The sequence below is a fragment of the Neoarius graeffei genome, chromosome 3, assembly GCF_027579695.1.
Source record: "Neoarius graeffei isolate fNeoGra1 chromosome 3, fNeoGra1.pri, whole genome shotgun sequence".
Lineage (NCBI taxonomy): Eukaryota > Metazoa > Chordata > Actinopteri > Siluriformes > Ariidae > Neoarius > Neoarius graeffei.
The window spans coordinates 88,722,304-88,735,189 of NC_083571.1; the positions used below are offsets into that span (position 1 = coordinate 88,722,304).

At 41.6% G+C, this 12,886-nt stretch overlaps 1 protein-coding gene across 3 annotated transcripts in view; it reads left to right on the top strand.

The window, feature by feature from the left end:
- Positions 1-12,886, top strand: part of trappc8 (trafficking protein particle complex subunit 8) — a 93,327-nt gene that overhangs the window by 67,638 nt on the left and 12,803 nt on the right. For 2 of the 3 annotated variants that reach the window (XM_060917614.1, XM_060917616.1), the window contains 7 exons: positions 1,084-1,235; positions 1,358-1,791; positions 1,920-2,088; positions 4,167-4,263; positions 9,441-9,509; positions 11,561-11,619; positions 11,783-11,974. In XM_060917614.1, the coding sequence (XP_060773597.1) occupies positions 1,084-1,235; positions 1,358-1,791; positions 1,920-2,088; positions 4,167-4,263; positions 9,441-9,509; positions 11,561-11,619; positions 11,783-11,974 (1,172 nt within the window). The remainder of the gene's footprint in view (positions 1-1,083; positions 1,236-1,357; positions 1,792-1,919; positions 2,089-4,166; positions 4,264-9,440; positions 9,510-11,560; positions 11,620-11,782; positions 11,975-12,886) is intronic. The other variant, XM_060917615.1, reaches the window with a different exon arrangement.

Here is a 12,886-nt window from a genome sequence, read left to right on the forward strand (position 1 = left end):
GAAAGAAGGAAGGCCTTCCCTGAAAAAAGATTTTGTCTGGATGGCAGCATATTGCTCTGAAATGTGTATACATCATTCAGCATTACTGATGCCTTCCCAGATGTACAAGCTATCCATGTCATGTGCCCTAATGCCCCCTCATACCATCACAGATGCCAGCTTTTGAGCTGTGTACTGACAACATGCCAGATGGTCCCTCTCCTCTTTAGCCTGGAGGATGTTGCATCCATGATTTCTAAAAAGAATTTCTACTTTTGGTTCGTCAGACCTCGGGACAATCTTTCACTTTGCCTCAGAGCTCGGGCCCAGAGAAGGTGGCGGTGATGTTTCTGGATATTATTTATATCTGGTTTTAACTTGCATATGTGGATGCAGGAATGAACTGTTTTCACAGATGATGGTTTTCTGAAGTGTTCCTGAGCCCATATAGTGATTTCCACTACAGACACGTGTCTACTTTTAATGCTGAGGGCCTGAAGATCACAGGCATCCAATGTCAGTTTTCAGCCTTGTCTCTTGCATACAGAGATTTCTCCAGATTCTCTGAATCTTTTAATATTATGTACCGTAAATGATGTGACCCACAAATTCTTTGCAATTTTACGTTGAGGAACGTTATTCTTAAATTGTTGCGTTGTTTGCCCATGCAGTCTTTCACAGAGCAGTGAACCCCTCGCCATCTTTATTTCTAAGAGACTCCGCTTCTCTGGGATGCTCTTTTTTTTATACTCAATCATCTTACTGACCTGTTGCCAATTAACCAAATTAGTTTTTTTTTTTAAGCATTACACAACTTTTTCAGTCTTTTGTTGCCCCCGTCCCAACTTTTCTGAAACGTGTTGCTGACATCAAATTCAAAGTGAGCGCATATTTTTCAAAAAACAATAAAATTTCTCAGTTTCAACATTTGATATGTTGTCTTTGTACTATTTTCAATGAAATATATAGGGTTTCTATGATTTTTGCAAATCTTCACATTGTTTTTATTTGTTTTACACAGTGTCCCAACTTTTTTGGAATTGGGGTTGTACTTGAGTATGCATTAGTGCTTCCAGAGCTTTGTTGTTTCTCTTCTGTGCTCAGCAGCCAGTCGTTTGATGTGTGTCCGCGGGAGGCAGGATCTGGAAATCCAGGGGCCGAGACTGAACATGACCAAAGAGGAGAAGACCTCTGTCCGACATGGATCAGACCGCCGCCTTGAACCTATAATCACTCCTCCAATGCCTCTGCTTGAGGTCTGTGGAGCGCAGCAGTAACCTTTTAATCCCTTACAGCTTTAATTTTGTTGGCAGGCTTCAGCCATGTTCACCCTTGACCCGTTTATGAGCGCTTTTTTTTTTTTTTTTTTAAATCCCAGGTGTTTTTCATTAACTTCCCTACGGGCTTGCTATGTGGCGAGATCAGAAAAGCGTGGGTGGAGTTTGTCAATGTGAGCGCCGTTCCCCTCACTGGCTTGCGGGTGGTGTCCACCCACCCGGAGTTCTTCACCTTTGGAAGTGCGACCTCTGACCTCACACCGGTGACCCCCACTGCCTCTGAACACTGCTCTGCCTACAAGACAATGGTCACACCTCCATCTGTGGCTACAGTGACTCTGGTATCTCCTGCATCCTTTGGCATAACTGGGGATGACCAGCCCACAGTAGCTGAGATTCCTTTAACAGAAGGAGTTCTGGAACCTGGTGACTCACTACAGATACCACTGTGGCTCAGAGGACCTGACCAAGAGGGCGTGCACGAGATCCACTTCCTGTTTTACTATGAGAGCGTGGAGAAAAATGCAAAGCTCAGGTACCCACAAGCAGAGGGAGCTTCTCTGTCTCTTTAATTAACGAAACGTGCTTGCTGAAAATGAGTCCGAGTTCAGTTTGAATGACTACTCTTCACTTTGTCTTTCACGTTCCCTTCCTCGTTCTCAGTCACCGGGTGCTACGCCACACAGCCTTCATCTGCGCAAGTCGTTCCCTGAGCGCGAGAGTGACAGCATGTCGCAGTAACACGCTGCCAGGAAAAGTCAGGAGAGAGGAAAGGGAGGAGGAGCGCTGCGGCAGTATGCTGGTGTTCGTGGATGTAGAAAACATCAACACTGTATGCCCCTTCCAACAGACATGCCTTACTTTTTTCCCATGCACTAACAGCCTCTCTGTTTACTTTGTAATCAACACCCAAGTTTAGATTGCACACCTAATCACTTGAAAAACACAGTTAATATATGCAAGATGCTACGCAACAGAGGTGGACAGTAACGTACATTTACTCGAGTACTGTACTGAAGTACACTTTGAGTGTCTTTTTGGCAACTTATGACTATATTTTTCAAATCTAGTGAAGTTAAATATCGTACTTTTTCACTCCACTACATTTCTACCAAGGTCCTCATTACTATGAAGCGGTTTTGAAAGTGGGTGTGGTTTTTTTTTTCTCTTTTCTAAAACTTGATTGGTCTTTCCGCAGGTGACACTGAGACAGCCTATCAGTGATCACTAGGATCACGTCACGTCCATAGACTGTATAAAATCAAGTTCAAGGATTTCTCAGCAGTATTAACGCGATCAGTTGATGGCAGAATGGCGGGAGGCGGTTCTTCTGGGGAATGCACGCACCCAGGGCCATAACTAGAACCCATGTTTCAGTTTTCTTAAAGGATTAAAGATTCGTTTTAAGTCTTTGCTTTGTTTGCCAAAAACGAACCACATCACAGCCTACAAAAAACTCGCGATCCAACCTGCGGAAGCATATTGAGGTATATAAACGTTTCATTCCAAGAGAAAGCTTGCAATGAAGTTGTCTGTGCTTTTAGAGCGAGCGATAACGTTGCAATAGCTATGCAGTCTGGTTTGTCAAATGACTTTCTATGGATTTGCCCACCAAGTTGCCATCGCCTTGTCCACGGCTAACATTAACACGTAGCGAGTTAATGTGGAGACACTTAGTTAGCATGTAAAAATGGAGTTATGCTAACATGAATAACGTTAACTTCTCTGAAGTCCTTTCAGAAATATGTTTTAGCATCATCTTGCCAAATAAACAACGTAGAGATCTTTCTTTTCTAGTAGCGCTAGCTACCCAATATGATTTCGAGTTTGAAAAGCGTTTGCTAGCATCAGGTGGAGTTTCATTGACTAGCTAGCTTAACATTAAACCACCATGATGGCACAGCATGTGTTAATTTTGTGAATTCACATTTCTGTCTTTGGTAAAGGCATTAGGTTTTGTAAGCGTTGTGGCAATAATACAACGATGCGTTGACAGAAAATGTATTTTTAAAAGCCAGTACTTCAGTACTTAAAGTGGCATTCCACCATTGGATGTATTCTTTGGCATAAAATACAATATATTTTATGACAACATGACTAGACAGAGAAATCTTTTAGCTTCAAAATGATATATCAAACATAATTTTTTTGACAACGACAAGTATATTAATTTTGCGACCAAAGTCACCTACCCTTTTAATTTCTGCGCGGTAGTGAAACGTGAGGTCATCAGCAGGTTCCCCTTCTTGTGTACCACGTGTCGGTCTATTTTTAGACCAGGAAACCCCCAAAGTGAGAGAGTCATTTCTCCTCGTATATGGGGGCCAAAAAAATTGCGAAAAATTGAGTTAGTCTTTCAGTTAGCTAGATTTATTGGTATTAGCTAGATTTATTGGTATTATTTTTATCGCGTTCTATCCGCCATTGCTGATAATATGTGCCATGTCACACGTCACGTGGTACACAAGAAGGGGAACCTGCCGATGACATCACGCGCGGAAATTAAAAGGGTAGGTGACTTTGGTCGCAAAATTAATATACTTGTCGTTGTCAAAAAATTGTTTGATATATCATTTTGAAGCTAAAAGATTTCTCTATCTAGTGATACCATTTATATATGTTGTCAAAATATATTGTATTTTATGCCAAATAATACATCCAATGGTGGAATGGCACTTTAAGTAAAAATTTGACTGCACAACTTTCACTTGTATCGGAGTAACATTTGACCAGTGGGATCTGTACTTTGACTAAAGTAATGAAGTTGGGTACTTTGTCCACCTCTGCTACACAACACTTTCTTAGATGTGTGTTTTGAGTCTGTGCTGAAAACGGCGCTAATGTTTAACGAGTTTAGAATTTAGTTTGTCATTATTCTGAGTAACGCCTTACTCTGTCGCTCATACACAGAGTGAAGTAGGGGTGCGTGAGTTCCACATAGTTCAGGTGTCCAGCAGCAGCAGACAGTGGAAGCTACACAAGTGCATCAATCCTGCTGGAGACAAAGGTACGAGTCCTCTATATTTTTCATCTCCAAGAGCCATCTTTTGATGACCAGATCTGTCTTTCACTTTGAAACTGGCATATTGTGAGGGTCATGGTTATCTTGAAGCAAATACACAAAATACATTTTGCAAGATTTGGAGTGTGAACAGAATGGTTTAATGCTGAACTGCTGATATGAACCAAACACCTCAGCACTGAGCTTCCAGTTCTTGCTTAACTCTTGCTGACCCCTGCTGCTCCCAAAACGACTTCTCCTGACAGTTTGGCTGGTGATGTTAGTCTGGTCTAGGGGTACGAAAATGAAATTTCAGTTTCAAATCACAATTTTTTGAGATTACAGCGCTGTATGTTTTCAGAAACGCATAACCCAGGGGTGAGAATTGACAGTCCTCTTGTTTATAGATTGACGGATGGGTTGTCAAAATAACGTGATTAATTATGGGGGGGGATCTCTCAACCTTCCAATCAGTAGTTCAGAGCCCTAACCACTGCATGTTTTGTATCTTATCTGAGTCTCGTGATGCTAATTTGGCTTCCTTTGCCCACGAGAGTTTTCCTGAAGTTGTCAACTGTCTGATAATCCAGTTTGGAAGAAGAGCATTTTGTCAGTAGAATGAATGTGGCACGAGGCGTTTAATCTATTTTCCTCATCTTCAGATTTCGCAGACCTTTTTGTCCTTGTGGATGATAGGTTAGGGTATTTTTTTTTTCTTTCTTTCTTTAAAATTCCTTTAGTCATCCATCAACATGGAAATAAGAGAGAACAAACCAAATGACGGAGAAGTGTGTTAACCATTCTCTGACTTATGAAGGTCACCTTAAAAAAAATAAATAAATAAAGGCACTCACCTGAAAATGTCCATTTCTACTGTTGGAGTAATGATGAAGTAGACACCAAGGGGAACCGTTACAACTTACCTGGAAGAAGACCCAGGTTTATTTCCTCCCCCCTCCCCAATACAAAGAGGAGGATGGTAAGAGAGGCAAAAAAAAAAAAAACCTCCCTAGGGATCATTGTTGGTCAATTCCAAGAAAAAGTAAAATCTTGGAGGTTTTGAAGTTTGTGAAACACAACTACAACTTTGACTGGAATCGTGTTCTATGGTCTGATGTAACAAAAATGGAGCTTTTTGGCAATAAATGCTCAAGGTGGGTTTGGCATGAAAAGAACCTGATCCCAACTGTACAATATGGTGGAAATTCTGATGTTTTGGGCCTTGATGTCAATCAAAGGTTGTGTTGGTGTGTTTTAATTTTCTCTGCGAGATTAAGTTACTTTACCAAAAAGTGGATTTTTTTTTTTTTTGACCCCTTTTTTTTTTTTTTTTTTTTTAATTGCTCTTTACAAGGGGGACTGATGATTGATTGATTGTGGAGAAAACTTTTAAGTCAAGATGTATGTTCATTTAGTGATAAGAGTCCAGTAAAGTACAGTATTATGTGCCTGAGAGCAAAAACTGTCCTTCAGTGTGCCTTAATGCTGTGATATCGCCCCTCAGACACTAGGGAGTAGAACGGCTATTGCTCAGGTCATTTGAGTCCTTGGTTATTGCTTTGGACTTATTATAACAACTGAAAACATGTATGTTGTCAGTGTCACGAATAAGTACCAGTGATCTCTACATTCCTTACAACAGTGATTCCCAACCAGTGTGCCATGAGAGATCATCAGGTGTACCGTGGGAAATTCTCCAATTTCACTTAATTGTTCCAAAAATTATTTATTTACTGCAAATGATTTCTTCGTTCGTCTAAGCCAGCGACATATAGTGACAGGCAGAACAATTAAATACTCTTCCACTAGATGGCAGCAGGTAGCTAATTAACCCGTGTATCTACCTGTTGGGGTGGCACGGTGGTGTAGTGGTTAGCGCTGTTGCCTCGCAGCAAGAAGGTCCGGGTTCGAGCCCCGTGGCCGGCGAGGGCCTTTCTGTGTGGAGTTTGCATGTTCTCCCCGTGTCCGCGTGGGTTTCCTCCGGGTGCTCTGGTTTCCCCCACAGTCCAAAGACATGCAGGTTAGGTTAACTGGTGACTCTAAATTGACCGTAGGTGTGAATGTGAGTGTGAATGGTTGTCTGTGTCTATGTGTCAGCCCTGTGATGACCTGGCGACTTGTCCAGGGTGTACCCCGCCTTTCGCCCGTAGTCAGCTGGGATAGGCTCCAGCTTGCCTGCGACCCTGTAGAAGGATAAAGCGGCTAGAGATAATGAGATGAGATCTACCTGTTGCCATTCAAACAATAGAATTAGTAATGCTTCAGGTGTGACAGCGGTGATAGCGATGGATGAATATTTGAAAAGACAAGGTACACAATCTAAACTGGGTCCTGCAGAAAATTCTGACCCAGATGAAAGCCCTAGAGGTCAGAAGAAAGCAAAAAAAGGTGATTTTCCACAACCTATCTATGCGAGCTGGGCTTTTCAAGCATGACTGCTGTAAAAACTAAAAAAAAAAAAAGTGACTCAGAGCTGTTGAAGATCTTCGTGTGTGTCTTTCTTCAATTCCTGCAAGTATATCAGCTTTGTGTTCAACTAAACAGGCCCAGGTTTCACACCGAGTAAGTAAATTGAGACTAGATGATCATTATATTTCATTATCTATACTTTTTGTGACACGTTTTTGTTTGGTGGTGTGTCGTGGGATTTTTCAAGTGTAAAACGTGCCATGGCTCAAGAAAGGTTGGGAAACACTGACTTAAAACACTCTGAAATGCCCTCCTGAACTGTTCCTCCTCCATACCAGATAGTGAAACCACCTTGTAAGGACATTTTCCACTTTACTTCAATGCGAGTTAATGAATGTGTTAGTGCTCATACCCCATTTTCTCAGTCTACAAAAAGAAAAAAGCCATTTTAATTGTCATACTTGTATTGCTAGACCATTTAAGCTCTCCTGAGATATATCATTAAAGGAATCTGAAACTCCTTATTTTAAATGGCATTTAGAAGTAATTAAGAATTGGTCGCATTGAGTCAGTATTTCATCATGGTCTCTTCATGACCGTCTTGTTTTATAGGCAAAATTGATCGAGCAGAGCAATACAACGTGCTTCAAAAGTGCTTTGATCAACTGTTAAACACTTTCATATCGTTACAGAAGAGGGAATTTTGATGAAAAATGTCAAGTTCTGAGCGACTCGACACACTGCTTCTCAGAGCGTTACTCATTACTTACTCACAACCTGTTTATAAAATCAACATTTGGTTTAGAAAATCAATAGAGAATGAAATGTGGAGTGTGGGAATTAAAGACCAAATGCAAATATACATTTTATTTATTTTTTGTACAGAATAAAATGAGCTTTTATTGAAGAAACCGCTGACCTTGAGATCTTACAGTGGGGCAAAAAAGTATTTAGTCAGTCACCAATTGTGCAAGTTCTCCCACTTAAAAAGATGAGAGGCCTGTAATTTTCATCATAGGTACACTTCAACTATGAGAGACAGAATAAGGGGAAAAAAATCCAGAAAATCACATTGTCTGAGTTTTAAAGAATTTATTTGCAAATTATGGTGGAAAATAAGTATTTGGTCAATAACAAAAGTTCATCTCAATACTTTGTTATATAACCTTTGTTGGCAATGACAGAGGTCAAACGTTTTCTGTAAGTCTTCACAAGGTTTTCACACACTGTTGCTGGTATTTTGGCCCATTCCTCCATGCAGATCTCCTCTAGAGCAGTGATGGTTTGGGGCTGTCGCTGGGCAACACGGACTTTCAACTCCCTCCAAAGATTTTCTATGGGGTTGAGATCTGGAGACTGGCTAGGCCACTCCAGGACCTTGAAATGCTTCTTACGAAGCCACTCCTTTGTTGCCCGGGCGGTGTGTTTGGGATCATGGTCATGCTGAAAGACCCAGCCACGTTTCATCTTCAATGCCCTTGCTGATGGAAGGAGGTTTTCACTCAAAATCTCACGATACATGGCCCCATTCATTCTTTCCTTTACACGGATCAGTCGTCCTGGTCCCTTTGCAGAAAAACAGCCCCAAAGCATGATGTTTCCACCCCCATGCTTCACAGTAGGTATGGTGTTCTTTGGATGCAACTCAGCATTCTTTCTCCTCCAAACACGACAAGTTGAGTTTTTACCAAAAAGTTCTATTTTGGTTTCATCTGACCATATGACATTCTCCCAATCCTCTTCTGGATCATCCAAATGCTCTCTAGCAAACTTCAGACGGGCCTGGACATGTACTGGCTTAAGCAGGGGGACACGTCTGGCACTGCAGGATTTGAGTCCCTGGCGGCGTAGTGTGTTACTGATGGTAGCCTTTGTTACTTTGGTCCCAGCTCTCTGCAGGTCATTCACTAGGTCCCCCCCGTGTGGTTCTGGGATTTTTGCTCACCGTTCTTGTGATCATTTTGACCCCATGGGGTGAGATCTTGCGTGGAGCCCCAGATCGAGGGAGATTATCAGTGGTCTTGTATGTCTTCCATTTTCTAATAATTGCTCCCACAGTTGATTTCTTCACACCAAGCTGCTTACCTATTGCAGATTCAGTCTTCCCAGCCTGGTGCAGGTCTACAATTTTGTTTCTGGTGTCCTTTGACAGCTCTTTGGTCTTGGCCGTAGTGGAGTTTGGAGTGTGACTGTTTGAGGTTGTAGACAGGTGTCTTTTATACTGATAACGAGTTCAAACAGGTGCCATTAATACAGGTAACGAGTGGAGGACAGAGGAGCCTCTTAAAGAAGTAGTTACAGGTCTGTGAGAGCCAGAAATCTTGCTTGTTTGTAGGTGACCAAATACTTATTTTACCGAGGAATTTACCAATTAATTCATTAAAAATCCTACAATGTGATTTCCTGGATTCTTTCCCCCCATTCTGTCTCTCATAGTTGAAGTGATGAAAATTACAGGCTTCTCATCTTTTTAAGTGGGAGAACTTGCACAATTGGTGGCTGACTAAATACTTTTTTGCCCCACTGTAGTTGTAACATCTGTGTGCATAAGTATTTGTGGGTTTTGGTTTGTTTTTTTCCCCTTCCCCCAATCTGGAATATAAGAAGATTCGTTTCAGAGAGATTTAATTCGCTTTAGCAGGTCCTTTTTTTTCATCCGAAGTCGAGCAACAAAGTTGCAAAGAAAGTCCTATGAGAACATTTTCAAGTTACATTTTTTTCTTCCTTTATTGATAAACTTTTTTTTATTTCTCTTCTCTTCTCCCCTCTCCCAGACTCTAAGTTGGGCAACAGAGAAAGGGGGAAGCTGTGCTTCAGAGCAACTAGATGCAGAACACAGGAAGGTGAGAGTCACCCACATGCACAGCAGTTCACGTCTTCAAATTTAGCTGTCAGATGATTACTATTCGTCAGCGTGAACGTGTAAGCCTCATTCACTCCATCTCACTTTCTGCTAGTCAGTACTCCGTTTCAGCTGTCTGCATGTCGACCATAGTGTGAATCAGTGGTGCTAGCTCCAACCTCCTCACAGTGAAAACGTACCATGGAATCGCCAACTAGGAAATACTTCATATGTACACCACCTATTTTATTAAGAACACCTGTTTGCTACAGTTAAATAGCCTGGGGGGAGGAGTATTCTTCTGAAGCCTTTCAAATGGAAACGGTGACTCGAACCGGCAGCACGGTGTTGTAGTGGTTAGCAATGTCTCCTCACGGCAAGAAGGTTCTGGGTTCAAGTCCAACGGCTGGCGAGGGCCTTTCTGTGTAGAGTTTGCGTGTTCTCTCCGGGTGCGCCGGTTTCCCCCACAGTTCAGAGGCATGCAGTTAGGTTAACGTGGGGCGGCCTTGGGCTGAAGTGCCCTTGAGCAAGGTACTTAACCCCTGACTGCTCCCCGGGCACTGTAATGTGGCTGCCCACTGCTCTGGGTGTGTGTTCACTGCTTCAGATGGGTTAAATGCAGAGGATGAATCTTGCACTACGTTCAGACTGCAACCTGAAACGACCCATATCCGATTTGTTGTGAAATCCGATTTTTTTGTTAGGCCGTTCACATTACCAATTATATGAGACTTGTATGCGATCTCCAATATGAACGGAAAACGACCCAAAAGTGTCCTGCATGCGCAAATTGACACGTAATAAGCACATCTACGTAATACGTAAACAAAAAAAAAAAAGCGCACTCTTCAAGTTTAATGTTTGTTTGTTTGTTTGTTTGTTTGATTATCTGGTTAGTGTTAAAGTGTGAGGTCTCGTGTGTGTTTTTGTTTCTGAACTGAAATGAAAACGTGTAGCCTGGTAACGAGGGTTGACTCCTAAATGTCTCTCTAATTTCTATACAAGTGCACTACATGTTACTAGGAAGTAATGGATTTTTAAACTCTATATAGTGCACTCGAGCTTCAGTAGGCAGTCATTTGGGATACGGCCGCTGTATTACCAAACTCTTAATTCAGGCTTAATAATTTGCACATATTTATTTCGTCATATTAATAAACTTTTTCTACATTTTTATAAATATTTATTTAGATTGTTTATAGCCAGCTGAATTCTGCAACTTCTCTCAGCGCTGGCTCAAGGTGCATAAACACCAGTGCAGTTTGCTATGGAGATGAGGCGAGACCTGGCGATGTGGTTTTTGTGGCGGCGGCGGAACTCACACAATAATCTGATTAATGTGGGCAGCAGAGTAATGAGACCGAAGGTGTCAAATTACTGGAAATTTCCAGAACAATCTTATCTTGTAATACAGGATGGTTTAAGTTATAAATCAGTTATAGAAACTGTTTTATTTAATCAGGCTAACAGATAAACATCCAGGTCCCTACCAAATCCACCATTAGCTTGATCAAGTCTATAAAAGTCTATTTAAATTCTGAAAACTGTACAAATGTTGTTGTTTTCCACCAAAGAGGCGGGATTAGCCAACGCAGAATAGTGACGTTTGTCTCTTGTTGATGACGTGTAGGTCGCATGAATGCGACCTGTCCGGTCAGACTGCAGTCGCATGTGAAAATATCGGATATGCATCGGATTTAGGACCACATATCCAAGCGGCCTGGGTCGCATGTGAAAAAAATCGGATCTGTGTCGTTCAAATTGTCAATAACAAATCGGATACAGGTCGCATATGGGCAAAAAAATCGGATATGGGTCGTTTCAGGGTGCAGTCTGAACGTAGTCTTACTGTGCTTGAAATGTGCATGTGACAAAGGTTTCCTCTTCTTTGAACTGCCCTTTTTTTTTTTTAAATCTCAAAATGCCATCCACAGCCTAATGGAACCATTTAATTTGTCACCCGTATGTGTGCGCGCGCTGTATGTTGTCAAACTTGGCTTTGTAGCAGTATGCGGCTTTTTGATTCAGCATTCTATACTCCTCTTTTTTCAGCTACCTCAGATACAATAGAGAAGTACACTTTTGCTGACCTGAACCTTGGTAATGAACAGGTAAATCATAACCCTGTATCACATATTTCAATGGACAGAACGCATGAATTACTTTTCATTTATATAATTGCTTTTCACTAAGACTTGACCCGCAGTTTTGAATCAAATTGTTTACTTGACCTTATTCTCATGCTCATTTGTTTCGTTCTGTGCCCCTCCGTAGATTGTCAGTTCTATGACTCCATGTGCAGACTTCTTTTTCCGGAGAGGTCTGCCCTCTGAGCCTCGTAAAGGAGGCGGAGCCACGCATTTGAGGAGGCAGAGCCTCACACCTGCTGGCAGGACGGATGACAGCATGACTAGTGTCGTTCGGAAATGCAGTGAAGTGGAGCTTGACGTCATCATCCTTTGGAAGGTGCTTTACTGTTCTTTCAAATCTGTCCAATTTTTTATGAACAACTACTTGAATCGTCTGGCAGGGTTTTTTTTTTTTTTAAGGAACACTATAGGTCTACTAATACTGGGTAGGGCCTCCCTTTGCCTTCAGAACAGCCTTGTATATTCGTGCCATGGATTCCGTAAGATGTTGGAAACGCTCCTTTGAGACCGTGATTAACGTAATTGCATCATGCGGTTACTGCAGATTTTTTTTTCATGTGCACGTTTATGCTGCAAATCTGTTGCTCTACTATATCCTAAAGGTGTTCTACTGGATTCAGATCTGGTGTCTGGGAAGAACATTGTTCATGAAAACAGTTTGACACGACTTTGGCTTTGTGACTTGGTGTGCATTATACCATTAGAAGATGGTAAATTGTGGCTATGAAGGGATGCACGTGGTCAGAACAATACTCAAATAGACCGTGACATTCAAGCGATGATTGATTTGGTTGGTATTAACCAGGGCTTTGAACCAGAATTTTTTTCATATTGGTTCGTTCCGAACAGAAACGGAATTTTAACGTTTCCGGTTTTGGGTTCCACCATTAAATAGACGTTCCCGAACCAGTTAGAACAAAAAAATTTCGTTCCCTGAACGGTTAATTACGTTCCCTGTCAGCTGTTTAACAAATGGCTATAAAATTATGTCTCTGTCTCATCCAGCTTAAGCCAAATGTAGGCTAATTCTATTACAACCTTCATTAAATAAGACAAGAAATAATTCAAAACAATTATTATTTCAAATGTTGGCGATTTGGATTCTCAGTATGTCTTCCCATCTACACAAACAGAAAAAGTGCCAAAAATGAAAGATAATTCGTTTAGTGCGTTACCAAAGGCTAGTCAGGCCCTATACAGGGCTTTCCACAAGCGCCGGCTGCCGGCC